Genomic DNA, 20,138 nt, shown 5'->3' with positions numbered 1-20,138 from the left:
CGGAATTTTGGTCTTCCGCAAACGGTGGCGACTTCGAATTCAATCAAAAGTCGCGCGCGCTCCATTACATCATTTCTTTCTTTTTTTTTTAATTTTAATATTAAACATTTTGCAAGTTTGGTGAACATTATTATTTTAAAAATAAAAAAATACTAATCGTATGCAACTTTTATAATACGTACTATTCATTTCATAAGTAAAAAGCTGCATTTCTTTTTTTTTTTTTTTTATGATTGGTGGTTTTTAGTTTGCCAGCCAGCAACACTGGTAATCAAAAATGGCAGCAGTGGCGCGAATTCCGCGAATGAGCGCATGAACCCTTTCTAGCCTCTGTAGCATGATCGCATTGTAGCGCTCGCGGCATCACTATCCGCTAATTTCCAGTCCAAGTTGTAATCGTGTTCCTAGTTATATTGTTCATATCGAATCCGCAACTCCATGAAGATGCCCATGGCCGTCGATGGCAAACTCACAGAGGTCCAGTTTACGCGACCAAGCTGCGACTACCTAGATCGCAGCGACAACTTCCTGCTCAACGATCGGACCTTCAACCGACAGTACGCTTCCTTCTACTGTGCGCGCTACAAATCCATGCTGCCTGTTCTGAGACAACGCGCCGAGCAAAAGTGGGGTGAGTGAGTCTAATTACGTGCCTTTTTATTTGTGTTCGTGTGATTGGTTTCGAGTCCCACACAGAGTCCCTGACAGGATGATCACTGAATACATAATTTTCACGTGACGTCACTTCCCCTACTCCCGCCCTCTGGCCGCCATTACCAGGTACTGAAAAGCGGACGCCTCCTCCGCTCGTGCGCTGCTCGATTACGACATCGCTGCGGCATATGTATCGTGCCTTTGTTACAGCATCCACGTGTATGACTACGACACAAAGTTTCCATACGAAATGCAGGATCCCTGAACGGACCATTTGACTCATGAGATTCATGAAATGTACAATGCAAACCGGCAAGGCTCGTAAAGGAGGGAGGTTGTTCACTGCATTCGTAGCCCAGACGCCTGGTACACCCAGTCAGTCGGGGTTTGTATCGTCCATAAGAGTCAAAGGTTCGCCCATTCAAAGATGTGCTTGTACTTCACTCATTAAAGGTTGCATCATCTGAGCTGTACAAACTTGCGCCGCCGCCAAAACACTATCAACACAAGGGGCTACTAACGCCACAGAGAGGAAGCTCGGTGACAAAGGTAAACGCAGAGTGCAGCGGCGGCTCAGTGTCGGTACTCCCGTACGAGGTTTCTCAATGCCTGCAGCATGACATTGTCAGGTACTGTAAAGCTGCCTTAGCCGTGGTGGCAAGGTGCACAGAGTATGAACAAAGGTTTGAACACAAGTCACCGTGAGATCCATGCTTTGAGTGTCGCGTGGCAACGAGTTCAAGGAGAGACTCGGCACGCAGCATTCATACCACGGATACCTCAGTGACTGATGTCTGCCAGACTGTCTTTCGTATGGTCTGGCAGTAAAGCAGTGTCACCCCGGCTTAAAGGGGCCCTGCAAGGACTTTTTACTGGTCTTTAATTTGCGCCGAACCTGAGCTCACTGGACGTAGTAACTTAGTGAAATTTTTATTTTCTCGAAATTCGCTTTATTTTAAAAGTTAAAGGCAAATTAGAATTACAAAAACAAGCAAAAAATAACCTCCCCCATGACGTCCTTGGTTGCTTGAGCGGCCGTGAATTGGAGGAGGGGTAGTGGGCCCATCGCGAGCGCTCACGGCTGCCGCACTCCGTGTCGACGCCACAAGAGGGCGCCACTAACTCATGTTCTGGATAGGCTGTATGCGGCGGGCAGCCAGAGCGGCTCTCATTGCATTTGCTGCGCGATTAAAGACTAATTCGGCATGACACTTCATTGGCCACAACGACAGCAAACACGGGGTAAAGATCAGTTCAGAATGGGAGCCACTTCGCGCTGCCATACCGCGAAACGGCCAAACCGCAAGGCAAGACTTCTCGCCGAAGGCCTTCGGAACGCTCGGAGCCGGTAGGATCCTCCAGTCCGTAAACGACCGCAGCGCCGCCGCGTACATCCGGGACCTTTCCGTGTCGGCGGCTGATCCCACTACTCCTTTCTAGTATGCGTCGCCTTTTTTACCGCTTGGTGGCGGGTATGTCGACGGGTCATTTCTTGTTTCTGTACTTTAAAAACTGCATTTGTTTCTTGTCTGATCTAAAATACTGAACAAAAACTACTTTTATAAATAACTGAAACGGTTCGCGCCACTTATATTTTGTACTTCTAATAAAAAGCAGCTTTTAGCGGCTCTGACCAGTAGTAAGCCCAGGACCTAAGACGTCACATTTTGCGCGCTTTCGGTACCGCGGGTCGCCCCCGTCGGTGAAGGAGGTTTCCGCCTTGTCCGGTTAAAATAGGACGCACTAATATTTAGTTACTCTCTCCGTGCCCGCTGGCTTGCCCGAACCCCAAGAAGCGTGGAAACCGCAAAAAAGGTAGACGCTTAAATATGATTGCAGGGCCCCTTTAAAGTTTCATCAATCTATGTATTATGGATGGCACATGTATTCTTTACCGGCAATGAAGGAAAGACCACAGACACGATTCTTGTCGAGATTCTTCGAATCTTTCCGGTGTATGCAAGCAAGCAAGAAGCTCCGGTGTCCCTCGGACAGGAGTTTTGTGCGCTCAAACTGTTGGTTATCACTTTCGGCAAAAAAATACAACCTTATATTTTGCGTTGTGTTACTGACTTCTGCTGCGGCAACCGAACATCGCGCAAACTGGCATTACTGCATCACTATGACCGCAAGTTCACATCACAGGAAAGAAAGAAACACGCATAGAAAACATTGCAGCAGCGGCCAGTGTTGCTGGCGGCGTCCTGAAATTGAAACCATGTCAGTACCTGGCGATGGCGCCAACTTATCCGATAAAAGCAGTGACATCTGTAAAAACTATGCATATGGTATCAGCCTAGGAGCATATTTAACGAAGGAAAGAAGGGGGAGGGGGGGTTTGACAGTGGAATTATTCTTCACGCCCAGCTTTATAGCCAACGCTCCCCCTCCCGTTACTTCAAACAAAAATTCTGTGCTACGCCACTGTGCCGGCCAGAAGCTTTCAAAGTTTTTGTCATTCCATATGGAAGCCAGCCTAAAGCAATAATTTGATTTCTGTTTGTAAGGCTGCAGCAGTGTACTAGTGCCTAATGCTCTGATCCATGATTTTGTCGAATGTGCGAATGAGTAAATTATTGCCAAAGATTGTGAAGATCTCTTGCCTGTCAGGGCAATAAAAGGTGTGATAGTTGGTTACAGGTTAAGAGCAAAGTGGAAGCTCCTCCCATTTATCTCTTCACTTTAGCAGAGCGAATGCTGGAGAGGTGGTCACCTCCTCTCCAACGTTCACTCTGCTATATTGGAGAGAGGTGGGAGGAGCTTCTTCAGCAGGTCCCATGCAATTTCCTTCATAACAAGCAATATCTGAAAACCAAAGGATAACCTCCCTGGCTCATTTCAATAGCGTAATGTTTAGCACGCCCGACTGATAGTCTATGGCCTTACAAATATTTATACGCCACTGGAGAACATGAAATTTAAACTCAGTTTATTTTAAATCAGAGTTGCAACCTTCGAGAGTGCCACTTTGGCATACCTGAAGTGATTGTGTGCCTGTGCAGTGCAGGCATAAACATACATAAGAAAGTGTGCTGCTCGCTCCTGTGGCATTTGTCTCGCTCGCGCATTATGTTAGAACAAATTGTGGCCAGCAGCTCATCAGGCACATGTTGGAATTAGCGAGATCTTCTTGTGCTTAACACTTTCTGACGGCACCTGAAATGCGCAAGCATAGGTGCCATTGGATGACACTCGAACACACTGCAGACGGCACTCTAGACACAATGTTCATTTTTTTAAATAATAAACAAAACCAATTTTTTTTTTAAGTGTATGGCATGTCACAAAAACAGTTTTCCCCGAAAAACAAGACAGAAATGTAGCACACATGTTTACGCCATCACACTCATTCCAGCAACGCCGGAAGAAACATTTTGGGGGCCGACGTCTCAAAGTAGGAGCGCGTTTCGGAATCACTCCATACTCGAAATTGCACCTCAAAATGTAAATATTGCACTTACACAATTTTTCCGGGCAAAGCTTGTTTTATCGCATACGCGTCCCTCTAACCATCGCATTGCAAGAACGCCACAGGCCCCCTCAATCTTCCCCGAGAACGGTTGTAACCTTCCAGACGGTTTTTGAACGGTCCACCTTGTTCGACAGGAAAACAGAAGGTCCAAGTGACGAGCCTGGGTGACCTCGTGGAAGACAAGAGATCCGTCGTGGTGGGCACGCTGTTCAAGGTCATGGAGCTCCAACCGAGCATCCTCAAAGAGATCAGCGAAGAGGTGGGAGTCAGTCCAAACGTTTGTTAATTCATGCCTTCCAGTCCCTTTGGTGACTATAGTCGAACTGCCGAAGAAATGCAGGGTGCGACTTCTTACGTTCACACTTCCTGGTTTGCGTTCCGTTCTTCAGCATTCTTGCCGACTAATGCCCCAATCTCGTTGGTGTTTAGGACTTGAAACACACGGCATTTCTTAAACTGTCTACATCTACAGGGTGATACAAGGAGACGCCAGGCTCTTTAAATCGACCGGAAAATTCGGTTTTTTAACCTATTGCGCTACAACTTTGTGCAGCGTTGCCCACAGATGGTGCATTTTTTTTTTTTGTAAAATTTGCAAAGAGCGAACTTACCTGAGGAAAAAGTAAAGAAAGAAAAAGGCTTAGCTCGTATGGAAACGCAGCGACGCCACTGGTCTGCAAACAACACGACACTGTTTCGCACAGGACTCAAGAGATGGCGCAACAAATGCCGCCAACGAACGAGCATACGGCGCCGAGAGCAGGCCTTTTTAGCAGATGATCTTTTCGACTCAAAAGCGACGCGCGTTCCGCTGGTGGCGACAGTCGCAGAAGCAAAAAAGACAGGCGCGGTAACAGCAAGGAACTGCGGTTCCTTATCTGCTAAAGGGCCGGCTCTCGGCGTCGTCTGCTCGTTTGTTGGCGGCAGTTGGCATCGTGACCGCTTGTGCCATCTCTTGTTTCCCGTGCGAAACGGCACCGTGTTGTTTGCAGACCGGTGGCGTCGCTGCGTTTCCATAGGAGCTAAGCCTTTTTCTTTCTTTACTTTTTCCTCAGGTAAGTTCGCTATTTGCAAATTTTACAAAAAAAACTCACCATCTGTGGGCAATGCTGCACAAAGTCGTAGCACAATAGGTTAAGAAACCGAATTTTCCGGTCGATTTAACCTGGCGTCTCCTTGTATCACCCTGTATAGCATTCTGCTAATACCTTCTAGGAATTTAGAGCTGTAAACAGCAAAGGGAGGGGTTTTAACAAGGCTTAAAAACTCACTGAAAAGAAAAAAAATTTTTGAACAGTCTGGTTGTGACACGCTTGTCAAAAAATGAATCTTACACAAAAAAATGAAAAACATTTTAGGGCAATATTGACGGCGCAAGACGTGGTTAAGACAGTAGTCACCTCCTTCCCACTTGTTTTCTCGGCATTTCGGGCGTGTGGAGGACAGGTGAATCGCCTTTGCCATCACATTGAAGTGGAGAGTGTATGACCATCTTGTTGAGGTGCAAACAGTGTATGACCATTCCGTGACGTCATGAACTTTGCATGCATAATCTAAAATTAATCTCGCATCGTCAATATTTCTCTAAAAAAAAAAATTTTCGTCGTAAAATTTATTTTTTGACACCCAACCAGAGTGTTCAAAAAATTTTTTTTTTTCTTTTCAGTGGCTCTTTAAAAATGCAGAACACACAGCTATGCTAAGAGTTTGGGGGAAACGGTGACAGTAGCATCCCGTTGGAGCATTGCAGGGCCGCTAAATTTCTTCGTAAAAATAGACCCTTTGCCAAGGCGCCGCGAGAGCTGCTCGGAATGTGGGTACACCCACTGCCTGCGCTCACCTTATCTGTACAGAAAAAAAATTTCAAGTAAATAACCAATCTAGGGCCTTTGTGAGTAGACTTGCAAAGCGTGATTTGTTTTAGATTTTTGCTTTAGTGCATTTACTGCTGCAAACCCCAGAATGTGCAGTGCGTGTAGCTATGCTCGCAGTGTGCTCCTTGGTGCTTGAACAATTGAGCTAAAGGCGTATTCCGACAGATGCCTGGTTGGAAACTGCACCACCACTGCCATAGCATACCTACAGTAGAGGCAGGTTGTGTTTGGTCTCTCCTAAAAATTTGGCAAAACCTCTTTCACTATAAAATAAACAATCTTCTTATTTTTCAGGCTTTTTAAACAGGTTTGACTGATACTCTGACTGTGAAAATTGTGATCATTTTTGTTTTTCTCCCCATTTCGACGAAAGTTGAGAGCAGATATTTTCCACACTTACTTTTTATTCGTGGCAGCGAAGCCACTACATCTTGTCTTGCTTGCTTATTAATCCACCCAGAACTGAATGTTGTATTTTCAAAGATGACGTGTCTATTACTGGAGAGGCACGTGTAAACGCACAAGAAAGCAAACATGTTGACCAACACTCGCAGCATCACGTGGCCCCTCAGCCGCGGCGAACTCACCTGACGGACAACTCGGACTCTCTGGTCCTAGAGGACGACCGACAGCGCCTTCCCCTCTCCGGAAACATCGACGTTGCGGCCCATGTGACGGGTGAGCAGGGACCGCAGAACTTTTGAAGGCACCACGAAACAGGTGCTGGCCGTCGGGGTCCACGTGGTCCTTCTCTGCCTTGTGTGCTTGTCACATCGGGACCCCTTTTTTTGAAGCTCGATATCTCTAACCATGTCTTAGAAACTAACCTGGATCCCCATAGCTAAATGTGGCGCTACTACTGGACCCGATTGCGAAAATGAGACGGCGTTTTTCGGCCCGCAAAGTTACGCCACGCATTGCAGAAAGCCGAACCTCTGTGAGAATCCGACGGTGGCAGTGGTGACAAAACGCAAAAGTTCGAGATTGCCTGGATCAAAAGATGCGGGCGAAAAGCAAAATTTCGGTACAAGCCGACGTCCACCTGCACCTAATATTCGTCGAGATAGACAGTTAAATTGTGGGTGCTTGCATCATTAATTGCGGTGAAAAAATCCTGTCAGCAACAAAGACGGTATTGTTAGCTTTGTTTCTAACAAGTTATTTTCCTTTTTTGTTCTATGAATACAAATGTTGCATGTGCCCTTGATGTCATTTCTTGGTTTGACGAATATTAGGCTGAGGTGGACCTCGGTTCGTAGAGAAATTTTGCTTTACAGCGACGGCCGTGGAGTTTCGTGGTCGTCCCTCTCAAAAACTCTTGGTGCCTCGCGTGAGCACGCACAGCCAGTGCTTGCGTCGAAAGGGAACGAGCACATGCTGGAGACTGGGTGTTTAAAAGAGACGCCATTTTCCCTTTGACAGAGAGTGTAGCCAAAACCCCGACGTGCCGGTGCAAGCACACTACCATCCAAACAAACGAACCTGCACACTGCATGGCTAGACCTCGGAATGTTGGTAGCGGGACCGAAGAACTTGCACTTACGGCGCGCCGAGGACGCTTGTCGTAGACGGAGTATGAATCAGGCGCTGGAGTGGAATCGGTAGCGGAAGCTAAAATGGCATGAAAATCCTCAGTTTGTGCTCGGAAGGATGTGCAGAAACGACAACGATGCCTCAACGATAGCGAGAGCGCCGAGCTGCGTGAAATGTGCGTAAATGCATTGTGTAACGTGCATTTACTGTTCTTGCTAAAAATGTAATCATGAATGACTGTCAAGCCACTGTATTTCAATCTTTATTTCCCTTCCCTGTTTTATAACTTGTTCGTTGTTCTTGCTGCCGTCTGTCTTGCCACTGTAAAGGGCCGGAGACTCATCAAGCTGTTCCTTTGCAGCTTTTTTCTCCGGCCTCCCCTTCATCATTGATGAGAAATAAAACTATTATTATTATTATTATTATTATTATTATTTACGCATGTTACACAATGGCGTAAATGCACTTGGATGTTTTTTTCTCTTAACTTTTTTAACCACGTAGTATCATGTTCTCAAACTTTAGCATTTTGTCGCCATCACTAGTGTCATATTCTCGTGGGTCGAAAAACCACATTTCCTTTTCTCGATCGACTCCTGGAGGTTATGTCACTTGTGGAACAGATTCCCGTAGGCACTGTCCAACAGAAAGCGTTCAGAACAGCGTCGGAATCGTTAGAGCAGTGACGCTGCTGGCACGTTCAGCATATGTCGTCTAATAGCAATAAACTTTCGCCAAGAGTGACATATACTAGTCAGTTCTGTGCCTTAAAATATTGTGAAACAAATAGAGTCTGTTGTGCGTGCAGAGACGCTCCTTCCCGCAACCTTAGATGGTAAGGATTTTAAACGCATTTTGGTACCCACAGCATTGCAAAGGAACATGTTACTAACAGGCCGAGCAATTCTTGTAAACATTACAGTGCAAATACACTTTTGCATGCGTTTGGAAAAGTGCTTGTCACCCGAAAGTATGAAGAAGGCCAGCCAACTACAACGATAGTGTCTCCTAATCTGCAAGCGTGGGCCCCCTACTGGAGCATTTTTGCAGAACCGAATTCATCTAATAATGTTGTCTGAAAACACTTGGCATACTGCAGTGAGCAGCTGAAGAAGCACCATATGTTTAAGGTCAAAGCTTGCCGTTGTCGGGCGTATTAGATCGATCACATTTCTTTTGGTTCTTCGATGCCCACTGCTGGCAAAGAAAGAAGAACGACCTACTCACTTACTCGGGTAGTTAAAGGGACTGCAAAACAGTTTTAGGACAAGGTTAGGGTGGGATAACAACTTGTATTCACGTGATGGCTTTTGGTTAGAACTCTCACTAGCTCGTGAGAGTGAGATGGGAACCTGACTTTGTCTCATTAAACTGTGATTTCTTTAAATTGGGGCCCAGGTACACTGGGGTTTCTCATGGGTAACCACCGTTACAACATACCTCTGCTTTGCTTCTTCATGTGCATTTGCTCTACGCCATGTAGGCATTCCGGTCGCCGTTCTGGGTCGGGTCGGAGACGACGGCCGCTTTGCTGTGGAGGACATCTGCTATGCTGGTCTTCTCAAGCAGGTGCCTCGGCCGTCGTTGGAGGCCGACAAGTGCGTATTTCTTTCGCCACTTTTTTTTTAAGCCACTTCTCTTTAGTGACGGGTCACTCTATTCATTGGAGATTCACGCTGTGATTGGCCGAGTGTCCCGCAGCGTTTATGCCATCTTCCCGTTGTCAATCACTGGCTACCATGACAACCGTGACAACTGCTACCATGACAACAACCACAAACTTCTCACCAAGAGGGCGAGAAGTTTGTGGGTCTTTTTCCCTTGGGGTTAAAATGTCAGGCTCTTCGATCAAGCTAGGAATGTATGTTTGTGAACCATTCTAACTAGTGCTTTGAAGTACTTAAAGTTACTTGAGGTGATACTGGGACCATTGTTTGGGCAGTAATTTTGCTTTACGTGCATTTCAAAAGCATATACAGGGGGACAGTCATATGAACTAGCCTGAGCAGCAAAGAAACCTGTTTCCGGTGCCCCTGACATGCTTGGAAGTAACGTTGGAACAGACCGTCGTGACTTTTGGCACCAGGAGGAATTTCGGTTGCATTCGTGACCTGTGCTTCTGCAGTTAGCTCCTGACATTACTCTGCATGTTGGTCCAGAGACTAGGATTGTCACGACATTTTAAAAGCCCCCACGGCATTTGCTGTGGTAATTGGGGTTTTGCCCAGCAAGCACTAACTGCCGTCCAAACCAAAAGCGACATGGGTAGCTTAAAGCAGACACGTGGTTTGTCAATACTCTCCCTCTTTTTTTTCGTTTATAAAATTGTGGCACTTCATCCAGATCTTGCCGTCCACGGCTTAGTGCCCGAAGGGCAACGCATGCTGAAATTTTATTGTTGTGGCTGGCACTCTGTTGGGCTAGCTCATGTTCTCACTGCCTGAACTTGTACTCTAGTGCAAGCAGATTGTTCATATTCTTAAAGGGGCCATAAAATAAATTTGGAGCTGGGATAAATTGCCGTATTTACACGATTGTAAGTCGACTCGATTGTAAGTCAACCCCCCCTCCCCCCCCCCATTGCACATCAGCAAAAAAAAAAAATCTTTAGATGCGCATTTTACTGTGGACACGGGAGAACGGAAATATCTGTTTCGAAAGTCGAGCCTCCAACACGCGATCGATGCCTTTTGGCGTGCTTTGGCTGCACATGCACGCGCGAGGTGCGTGAGATGGCCAGGCATTATCGAAACTAGGAAGTTCACGCTGGAGGCGGGACAACTGAAGCTGCTCACTGTCGTTCTCACTCTGTCCGGGACTAGACTACGACTCGTCCGCACTGGTGATGTCAGTCTCGTCGTCATCACTGCTACGTTCTCGAAGCACGTCGTTGGCGTCGTCCAACGAAATCTCGCACTTCGCAAATGACAGGATCTTCATCTTCCGCGCTTGCTCGGCGATCGTGTTGCAAGTCACAGGTAGGGACCGATTGCACACTTTTGCGGCGCACGTTGCAAGCCTGACTTTCAACTCCGGAACCGGACTTTGGCCTACGGAAGCCTCTTTGTTTGCCGTCACAGTTTAAGATCCCGCGCCACTGCGAACTCCACTGAAACATCAACCGCTCCGACGGGTCGAACTTGTGTCCAACAGCGCAGTTGTTGGTTGCTTTGAGTGAAGAATGGCCATAAACGAGCACCGAAAACCTAAACTGCCTGGATCACGCGTGTCAATACAAAAAAAAACGTAGTTAGCGCTTCAGCATGATCTTGTCACTCGATCAAACGATATGCTACCGTGAATCGTGCGAAAAACTGCGAAGAGAAGCCGCGGGGTGAATGAGCCATGATTCTGTTCCAGCCACAGTTGTCCCAGCGGCCTCCAGAGTGGCTCTTACAAGAAGTGCCACCACCCCCCCGGCAGTAGGGCGCGCCGTGCACTGTTCACCGCCGTATATTCGGGTTAATTTGCGAATCGCTATCAATAATAGTTGTTCACGCAAATAAAGAAATAATTAATTTGTAAAATGAGCACATAGAATAGTGCAATGCTAGAGGCACGGCCGGCTGAACTCGTAACAAGCCGGGGTGTTCATGATATCGCAATTGTTTCGTTTTTGCCGGTGGTGGAATGCTTTGGTTCGATTAAAAGTCGACCCCCCCCACTTCAGATTTTCAAAAATTGAATAAAGGGTCGACCTACATTCGTATAAATACGGTAGTTTAGATTGGGATTTTACTTATAGCATATCGTTTAGTGGGCCAAAAGAAAAGAAGGTAGAGAGTAAAAAGCCTGCTTCTTGGTACAAAAATTTGAAAACGTAGCAATCCATTTCGTACCTCCTTTCCTTCAACGGCATTTTCACTGTGATACACTTGTAGTATCCAAAGCATGTCACCCGGCCTCACCATATTCCGTTCACCCTTAAAGGGACAATGAAGGCAATTTCGGACATCTTTTTGGCGATTGAACTGGGTTCCAAGCACGTCTCAGGCCACGCTGCCCAAATTTCAGCCGAAACCGGCGCTTGTGTGCCGCGCAAATCAATTAAACAGTCGCGGTAATAATCATACCGGAATCCACTGGAGCGACGCCCCGAGAGTTGCGGGAGAAGCGGAGCTCACGTGACCGATGCGAGGCCAAGAAGCGCGACGTCACAAGAGACGCCTCAGCGATTGGTCGAAACGAGAAACGCGCCCTCGGTCACGTTTTGGTTCTCGGTTTTTAGGCATACTGTTCTAATTTCCGCTTGAGTAACCATGAAAAGCATAAATCGGACCGAAAAGGATTACTAAACCGTAAATAAAGCAGCCTAAATGTTTTTTCTTTGCTACGCTGGACGCGAAACAGCCAACGAGCAACTATGGGCACTACGGCATGCGGGCCGCTCGTTACCGGCTGGGCGGTCTCCCTCGGGTGACGGCGGAGGCCGCCACACACATACTCCCGTTCCGTTTGTGTTGGGTTACTGAACGGAAGCTCGAACTCGCTCGCGAGAGCGGCATTGCCGTCCATGTTGACAGATTCGACGAAACGACCGCGCCACCGCACACCACCGCGCTGCTATAACCCACCGCGGTAACCAGAATCTCAATCTCCTAAATACTACCGATACCGACTATTCACACTTGACGTCACCTCCGTTTTTGGAGGCCCAGAAACAAGAATGGAGATTGTTCAGTTTCGGTTTCTTTACTTCTTTCGTAGGCACGGAAATACGCGTCACAAATGGCTACAAAAAATTGGGCAGCATGCTATGTTCCCAAGAAGCATAAAAACACCATTTAAAAAAATTAAATAAAATCGTCTTCATTGTTTCTTTAAGCTGACAATGTGGTGGGAGCTACATGATTGCCGGACCAATCAGCCACCTCCCTTTTATCACCTGACCCAATTCTCTGCGCGAGGGAGCGTGATCTTGTGGCAAAAGATAAAATTGTGGCTGGACCAGCGAGCACGTAACTTCTACAGCACTGTTAGATTAGGGGAAGGCAACTTTTGTTCGAATTCTAGGGGGAGAGTGGCGACGTCCGGCTACACGAACAAGGGTCCGAGCAAGAGGGGAGTTCCTCCTTTCAATTCTCTTCAACTGTTTGTTAATGCCGCACGATTTGTGAGTTAAGGAAAGCTAAGAAGGAAGAAGTTGAAAAATTATTTCATGGCCCCTTTAAAGGGACACGACGCCCCCAAAATATATTTTTTATTTTTTGCCAGGCGATTCACTATGATGTCTTAAGACTACCCAATCAGCGTTTTGCTACAGCGTTACATATATTTTTATGAAAATCAAAAACGGTAACTGCTCGAAACAGAAACTGGTCTGGGGAGGAAGAAGCAGTATAGAGGAGGAGGGAGTTGGCAAAAATCACGTGGCTGTGCAGCTTTTTTTTTTTTTTTCATTCAACGTATTTGCAGTTTTTTAGAGGCTACAAAATATGGGTATCATATTCCTTTTCTGTTTTTAATATATCAGTATGTGTCTGATGACCCACGACTCTGATTACACTTGGTGGTTGTGTCTAAACCATAGAAAACAGCACGTGACCACGGAGAAGAGAGTGAGAGCAACTCAAACCGGCCAGTCCTCCATTGTTCGGGCAGAAAGAAAACAAATTTTGTGCCGCAAATTGTGAGCTCTCATATGTCATGTACAAATCAAAACCTTGGCGAGCATCAATACCCTGTCAGTGTCCCATTATGTAGGGGGACAGTACCTGGGAATGTCAACTTTTAAACCGCTCACCCAATCGGCATGATATTTGCAGGTGGTGTTTGTAGCCGTATAGAAGGAGGGCATGCAAAGCCCTGTGAACCTATTTTATTGGGTACTATTCCCCCAGAATGAGGTAAGGCATAGCTTTGGATGGAATCTGCTGAATGAATCTATCGCTGAGAAATGGTGTTGATAACCTCATATTTTTCTGGTGGAATGCATACTGGAATACCTGTTGCCAGTTGCTATGAAAAGAAATTTCAGAAAATATGCATTTTCCAAATACTAAAAACATTTGAGAAAAAAAATTTTTTTTTTCACATTTACAAAGTTTTGCAAATTACAATTTTTCATAATAAAGGAACATGAAAATTAAAATTTAAGTTTATAGTAACCGGCTCCTTAATATTTTGGCATATTGTCACGAATGACAAGTGTTGAGGTGAAGAGTAACTGCGAAAAACTAAACGTTTAATGGGGTGAATTTGTGCCCAAAACAAAACAGAAGTAAGCTATCGCAGGCGTCGATGTTGGCGAAACAGCAGGATCGAGCACTGGGGCGAGACAGACTCCGGCTTGCCACGTGGAACCCCTTTTGTACACGCGTGGGCTTCTGAAACATTCCGTGTAGAAGGTTTGGTGCGTAGAACATTCTAACCTCGAATCAGCAAGACGGTTCTCGAATTTACCAGAACATCACGTTACAGTGTCAACAAAAATGCCTAGACGCGACCAGGAATCGAACCCTGGCCTTCTGCGTGGAAGTCAAGCGCGACAACCGTTGGGCCACGGGCACGCTGCCTACTTGTTCAGCTGCGCCCGTGGCAATATAAGCTGCAAATATTAAGTCTCTATAGTCTCATACTGAAACGATAGTTTTATTAAGGTGGGATTTATGCCAAAAAGTGGATTGGAGAAAAACGCATTCAAAGTGCTCAAACCACTACCTTTTCTTTAGCATCGGTGGACAGAAAATAATTTATAAAAAAATTAACTACTTTTTGGGAATACTCTGGATGTTGGCAGACATAAATAGGGCATTTTTCAAAATCAACCTTTTTTACAGAAATCTTTTTTTTTTTTCAGGGTAGTGTCCCCTCTTAGAGGGGCCTTTTTATGATTTTTGGACTGGTTTGGAATTTGCATTGAGACGGAACTCATCGGACATAGGAACACGGCACGGAAACATTTTTCTGGAAATGCGATTCATTTTGGGAGCTCTAGGCAAAGTAAGATAACAAAAACAAGCAAAACATTTTAGCTCCGTGGCGTATTATGGGCGATTCATTGATTGGAGAATCGGAGCAAAGCGGCTGGCCAATTGGTTGCGGGTTAGGTTCATTGCTGTTGCACCAAGGACGGGTATGCATTGTTGCCATAGTTTCTATAGTCCCTTGCATCATCCTAGATTCAGGCTCAGAATGCGATTGTGCCGACGTCGCCCACTACCCCTGACCCCGCTGTCCCCGCCGCGCTAAGAAGAGCCCAACCAAACTGAGTCCAGAGCAGTCTAGCGCACTGTGCTCCACATTTTTTCTGCTTCCACTGATTGGTACCAACGCGATCGGTGTAATCGAAGCAGTGATTCGGGTCGGGGGGTTAGCTGCACCACGATAGTTTAAAAAAAGAAGCTAATAATGGAAAAAAAGTGTTCAAATAAGCGTTTATTTTCTCCCGAATGTCGGACAAATGTCGGCGGAAAAAGATAGCAATACCGTGCCAGTTGAAGTCGCTTGGCACGAATTTTCCGGCTGGCCTTTGTTTGGACGAATTGAATCAACTTTTGCCGTTCGTTGTTTTGAACAGGAATGGCTGCTGGCACGTACGACTAGCACATGAGCATGCATAGCTTATACATGAGGGCGTCCTGAATTCCAATTAACTCTACCTTTTGCACGTCGTCCAGCATCAAGCTTTTGCCGGCATTCCAGGCAAGTGCCTCCCAACACTTTAGGTCTACAAGGCTTCTCGAGGTAATGCTAGTAGTAGCAGGCACGGACTCGTCTAATCGAGCCCACCGATCTGGAAACCAATGCAAAGAAATGCGAGGACACCAAAAATGACCGGTGATAACAGCTAGCACATGACACATGGCAAGAGCACCAGATTAAAATTGCAGAAATGAGCGTCTTACAGGTTCCATTCCAACACCCCAAACGGTGATTTCCAAATAGGGCTGATAAAACGCTCATAGAAGCGTCGGGTATAAAAAAAAAAAAACGTTCCCTGGTCCCGTCGCCATTGCCGCTGGAAGACAGGCGTCTTGATAAGTGTTTCATTTTTTCTATTTCTGCACATTTCAAACATCTTCTACATAAAAACAACTTTTTAAAAGAATTACGACATTTCACGGAGTGACACACTTTATTTAGCCTGCATAAAAAGAATTCTGACGTCTCTTGCCAATGCTGGCAATCATAAAGTCGTCCATAAAACGTCACCACCTGCGCATTTTGAACACACTGGAGCACCGCCAGACATTGTGCTGTTTTTACCTGATTGAACTAAAATTTGATGCGTTAATGTTTCGTGGCTACTACAGTATAGACCACTTACAACGTAACCGCTTACAGTGCAGGACCGGGTATAACGCGGCTTTTTTAAACCACCGGTTCGCCTCCCATAGAACTCCATGTAATTACATACCGCTTACAATGCAGGTGCGCGAAGGGAAATACCGGTTATAGTGCGGTTTTCGGAACAGCCTGGCGACCGCGCCGACTGACCGACGCAGAGAGCACGCTTCCCTGTGCGACACTAGATAACGGCGCGAGCCGCAAGCGGCACTCGCGGGGCATGGAGGTTGCTCGGAGAAGCGGGGAGAAGCGAAGAGAGAGGCTTCAGTTGCCATGGCGACGGAGGGATGCAAGCACGTGTCGTTCACGTGCGTACGTCCCTCCGCTGTGTTGGAAACAATCGCAATGACAGACCAATCGCAGGTCAAGGAGAAGTGTTCGTGCGCGTTGCATGCCGGTCGTGGGCCGGCTGGCCGGCTGCTTCTATCCGCAAGCATGGCGTCGGTTTTGATCGTCGACGTAGACGGCGTGGTAGAAGCTCATCGTTCTGCATAAAAGCGCTATCCTTGACCGTGAATTTTCGTTGTGTGTCGCTATGATAACCCAGCACGTACTAGAAGGGAAGATCCACCTACTCGTGCGGCGATGTTGTGGCGGCACTCTCAAGACGGCAGAAACGCCCGTGTCGTCGTGTTTCTTTACTTCGACTGCAGTGGTGCTTTCTAAGCATTTGTGTTTTCGAACATCGCCCGGATTTCTTATTCGAAGCATTTCATGCCTGTGCTCAAGCTAAAGGTATTACTGGCACGTACCGTATAAAGGATGTGAATTTTCACGCGTTTTCATCGCCGGAGAAAAGTGATTAGGGTTAGCAATCCTGAACGCTTGCAACGTCCGTCCGCAGCCCGCGACGCCGTTAAAAGGCTGCGCCAAGCAAAAGTCGCTCATTTCTTTCAAAATATGTGACAGACTTGAGAGAGAAGTGTACTAGTCTGGTGAAATAAAGACTTTCCTCGAACTAAGCTTTATTTTTCATCTAACATAAAATAAATTCTTTTACAAAGGTAAGTTTACAAAGATGGCATGCATTTTGGCCTGAAAAATTCATGTTTTGGTTATAGCGCGGTACCGCTTATAGTGCGGCTTTTCGCGACTCCCGCGGCATACATTATATGCGGTCTACACTGTACTTGTTCCTCAAGTAGCCTAACCCACTACTGAGGTGATAACATAAAAAGTGCAGAAGCTCAAATATCGTCGGAGGAACCCTTTAAGTAAAAAAACCCAAACTCCTTTAGTTCTATACTCGTGGTCAACTTTTTGTATCATTTCGAAAGAAAAGAGGGCACCTGCATGGCATAGATAGGCGGTGCCCATAGCTTCGATTTTAGTGCCACGAAAGTCTTACCCAAGTACGATAGGTTGTGTGGGGGACTCTCAAGACCAGGAATTGGAACCACCTCCCGGATTGGGGTGTCACCAGTTCACTGCCGCGCAGGTACCTGGTGCTGGTGTCGGGTGTGGGGCTGGTGGAAGGCGCCGACGACCTGCTTCAGCTGCAGCTGCTCGTGGACTACCTGTCGGGTTTCCTCGGGTGCGATGCCGACCAGGAGCGTGCGTCCCGCGTCGTCAGGGTGGTGCTCGCCGGAAACACCCTTCGCCAGACGGTGTCCACCAAGGACCTGGCCCGGGTGAGAAGCGTCTCCTCGTTCCGAGCTACGCAATACTCGCTAACAGGATGGCAATGGCAGGGTGCCTCTTTCGGATGGCCGGCCCACAGCACGCACTCGCTGCCTTCTGCCGACTTTTGCCGTGCGTGCATACTTAAAGCTCACGAGTCACCCCAGCATTATCGAAGTTGGGAGCGTGTGTTCGAGGAGAGACGACCGAAGGACTTGCCTGTCGTTCTCGTCTTGTCAGTGACTGCTGCACCAATTCTGCCGGCGTTGCGAGGCGCCGACATGGTGTGTCACCGGCGACTTGTGGGTGCCCCCATTTTGTCGCCTAGAGTCGTACTCTCGGCGACCCTCCGAGTCATACCCTCCGAGTTTTAGGTGCAGTATTATGGAACTTTGGAAATATTGGGTTTGCAGGCTGTTTTAGCAGTCGCAGTGATTTAAAGATCTTTGTGCAGTTTCTATCGTCCGTGTCGCTGAAAGTTGTTGTCAACTGGCAACACTAATTGCACGCAACGGTGTAGCTGAAGGGACGCTATTCTGAAGACTCTGAAGCGTAGCCTATTTAATGTTTCTAATTGCCTTATAGTGAGATCAAAAGGTTTGGGGTGGCTGCACTGCTCCACAACAGGTCACTGTCAAGGGTAAAGTCAGGTTTTAAAACCATATGAACGTAATTGGGTTACAACTGGCAGCCTTACTATAGTGACTCACCCTGTAGTAGCCACACCTGAGCATTACGGTTCTCTTTGGGTACTAGTCTTGAAGGGGTTAGGACACGAAAAATAAATGGGTAGATTATTCTTGAAATGGAATGCTCATAGGCTACTTACTATATACACCAAGCTTTGCAATTTTTAAAGCTCTAATAATTGCAATAATCAAGTTATGAATGTTGATAATTTTTGTCTGGCAACCAGGCAACACTGCTGAAGTTAGTCACCCTATGGTGCCCATAACCCACATGATCATCATATTCAGTTCAACGCTCTCTCATTCTGGGCGACCCCATGCTCGCCCAAGCTTGCTTTACCATGGTTCAATTGCACACTGTCGCACTACTCACCTGGTCCAACGTTACTCTCACTCTCGCCCCTTTACCCTTTGACCTTCCATCCTGCATGCCCATACGAAGCTCGTCGCAAAAGACGGCGAGCTCGTCCTTGACAACCTCATTGTCGTCTTCGCTGGAGCTGATCACGAGTGGGTAAAGGTCAGAATGGCCGGCTTCCAACATCTCTTGACAACAATCACTCTCATCGCTGCTGCGACCAGTGTCGAAGGCTTCGACTAAGCGAACAATGTTGTAGACGTTGGGGGGATTACGTGCCTTTATGTCCGGAGACCGGCAGCCAAAGGGAACCCAACGCCCAACCTACCGCGCAGCCAATTCCCCAAGGGCGGTTGCCGAACTGGGTTCACCGTCACCATGCCATCAACAATGATCCCGATATCCAACAGCGTTAATTGGGAAACCGGAGTCCCCAACGAGGCACTGCGGTCTAGCGAGCAAAGGACACAGGGTGCCCGCAGCGCTCATCGGTCTGAGAGCCGAAGGGAATCGCGAGGGGGGCCATTGCCGGTGGGCGGAACTCAAGCCGCTGCTTGTCGTCACAGGAGATCAAGCCAGAGCCCTCCCCAGACGAACATCCACTCGGAGGAGGGAACGTCGACCGTCAGACCCGAAGGAAGCGCTAGCATTGAGTCATCGCCGGTCGGACGAGCTCACGCCACCACTTGACCCGTCGCTCAAAGTCCACTCCGGGACTCCTCGACAGTCCTGCACTCGAAAATGGCGCCCAATGTGGGGCCTGCAGTTGTCTATTGTTGCCGCACCTTCCATTGATTGTTTGAGTTGCACGGTTGTTTGTCCTTCCGCACCATGCCGACGTGCTACGCCGACTTTATGGCCTTGCGCACGTTGGCCAGCATGGCTACGGGGGCTCAGGCAATTGTCGATTGCCCCACGCTACACTGAACAGACCCGCTGCGATGTTTGATGCGTGAGTGCGCTGCGGGGTAGGAGTTGTAGCACGGGGCTCTCTGAGCTGAACCAGTAGTTGGAATCCCCACGTCATGATCCCTAAACTGCATGCTCCAAACACGGAAGATAAACGTGGAAGCTGAAATCCGAGACACCAAGAGCACCAAGTCTGCGAGTGCATGCAAGGGGACGTCGCGCGTGGGGTGATTGTTGTCTTCAACCCAACAACTGTGACGGCATCTTAGATAGGCGTGGATCCGAAAGGTCTTGCATATAAATTGATTTATCCACGAAACTGTCGCACCATTTTCAAAATAAATTTATCGAAAATAGGAACGTACAATGGGTCCTCGCAAGATGCCCCTTCAAGATGATATTTTATTTTTGGCGTGTCCTTACCCCTTTAACCGGCGAATTGCGTTGCATTTACAGGCCAGATTCTCAATGCGAAAGGAGTCATCTGCCGACAGCGCGGCAACTCGTCTGCTCGACGCTTTCCTGTTGCAGCTGGCGGTAAGGACCAACGAAATCTTGTCGCACGAGGACGCTTTCCTGTTTCCATTGTCCCCCAACCTGTCGCACGATTGTTCGGTCGTGTCTGTTTCATAAAACATGCCACAATTATCAGTCGCCTACACGCAACTTAATTGCCTACACCTACATATCATAGCTCTCTGCTGTTAGAGGAGGTGGGCAGTCCAAAGTCTATTGTAAGT

The 20,138-nt window shown here is 47.3% G+C and overlaps 1 protein-coding gene across 1 annotated transcript in view; it reads left to right on the top strand.

Annotated features, from left to right (window-relative positions):
* Nucleotides 1-253: 253 nt before the first annotated feature.
* Nucleotides 254-20,138, top strand: part of LOC8028064 (DNA polymerase delta subunit 2) — a 33,754-nt gene continuing 13,869 nt past the window's right edge. The window contains exons 1-6 of the mRNA XM_029968226.3: nt 254-631; nt 4,261-4,385; nt 6,555-6,678; nt 9,017-9,131; nt 17,261-17,453; nt 19,855-19,935. Of these exons, the coding sequence (XP_029824086.2) occupies nt 439-631; nt 4,261-4,385; nt 6,555-6,678; nt 9,017-9,131; nt 17,261-17,453; nt 19,855-19,935 (831 nt within the window). The 5' untranslated portion in view covers nt 254-438. The remainder of the gene's footprint in view (nt 632-4,260; nt 4,386-6,554; nt 6,679-9,016; nt 9,132-17,260; nt 17,454-19,854; nt 19,936-20,138) is intronic.

This window comes from Ixodes scapularis, unplaced genomic scaffold, assembly GCF_016920785.2.
Source record: "Ixodes scapularis isolate PalLabHiFi unplaced genomic scaffold, ASM1692078v2 PGA_scaffold6__148_contigs__length_123643588, whole genome shotgun sequence".
In the NCBI taxonomy this organism is placed as follows: domain Eukaryota; kingdom Metazoa; phylum Arthropoda; class Arachnida; order Ixodida; family Ixodidae; genus Ixodes; species Ixodes scapularis.
Note: the sequence above shows the minus strand (reverse complement) of the source record. Positions and strands in the feature narration are given on the sequence as shown.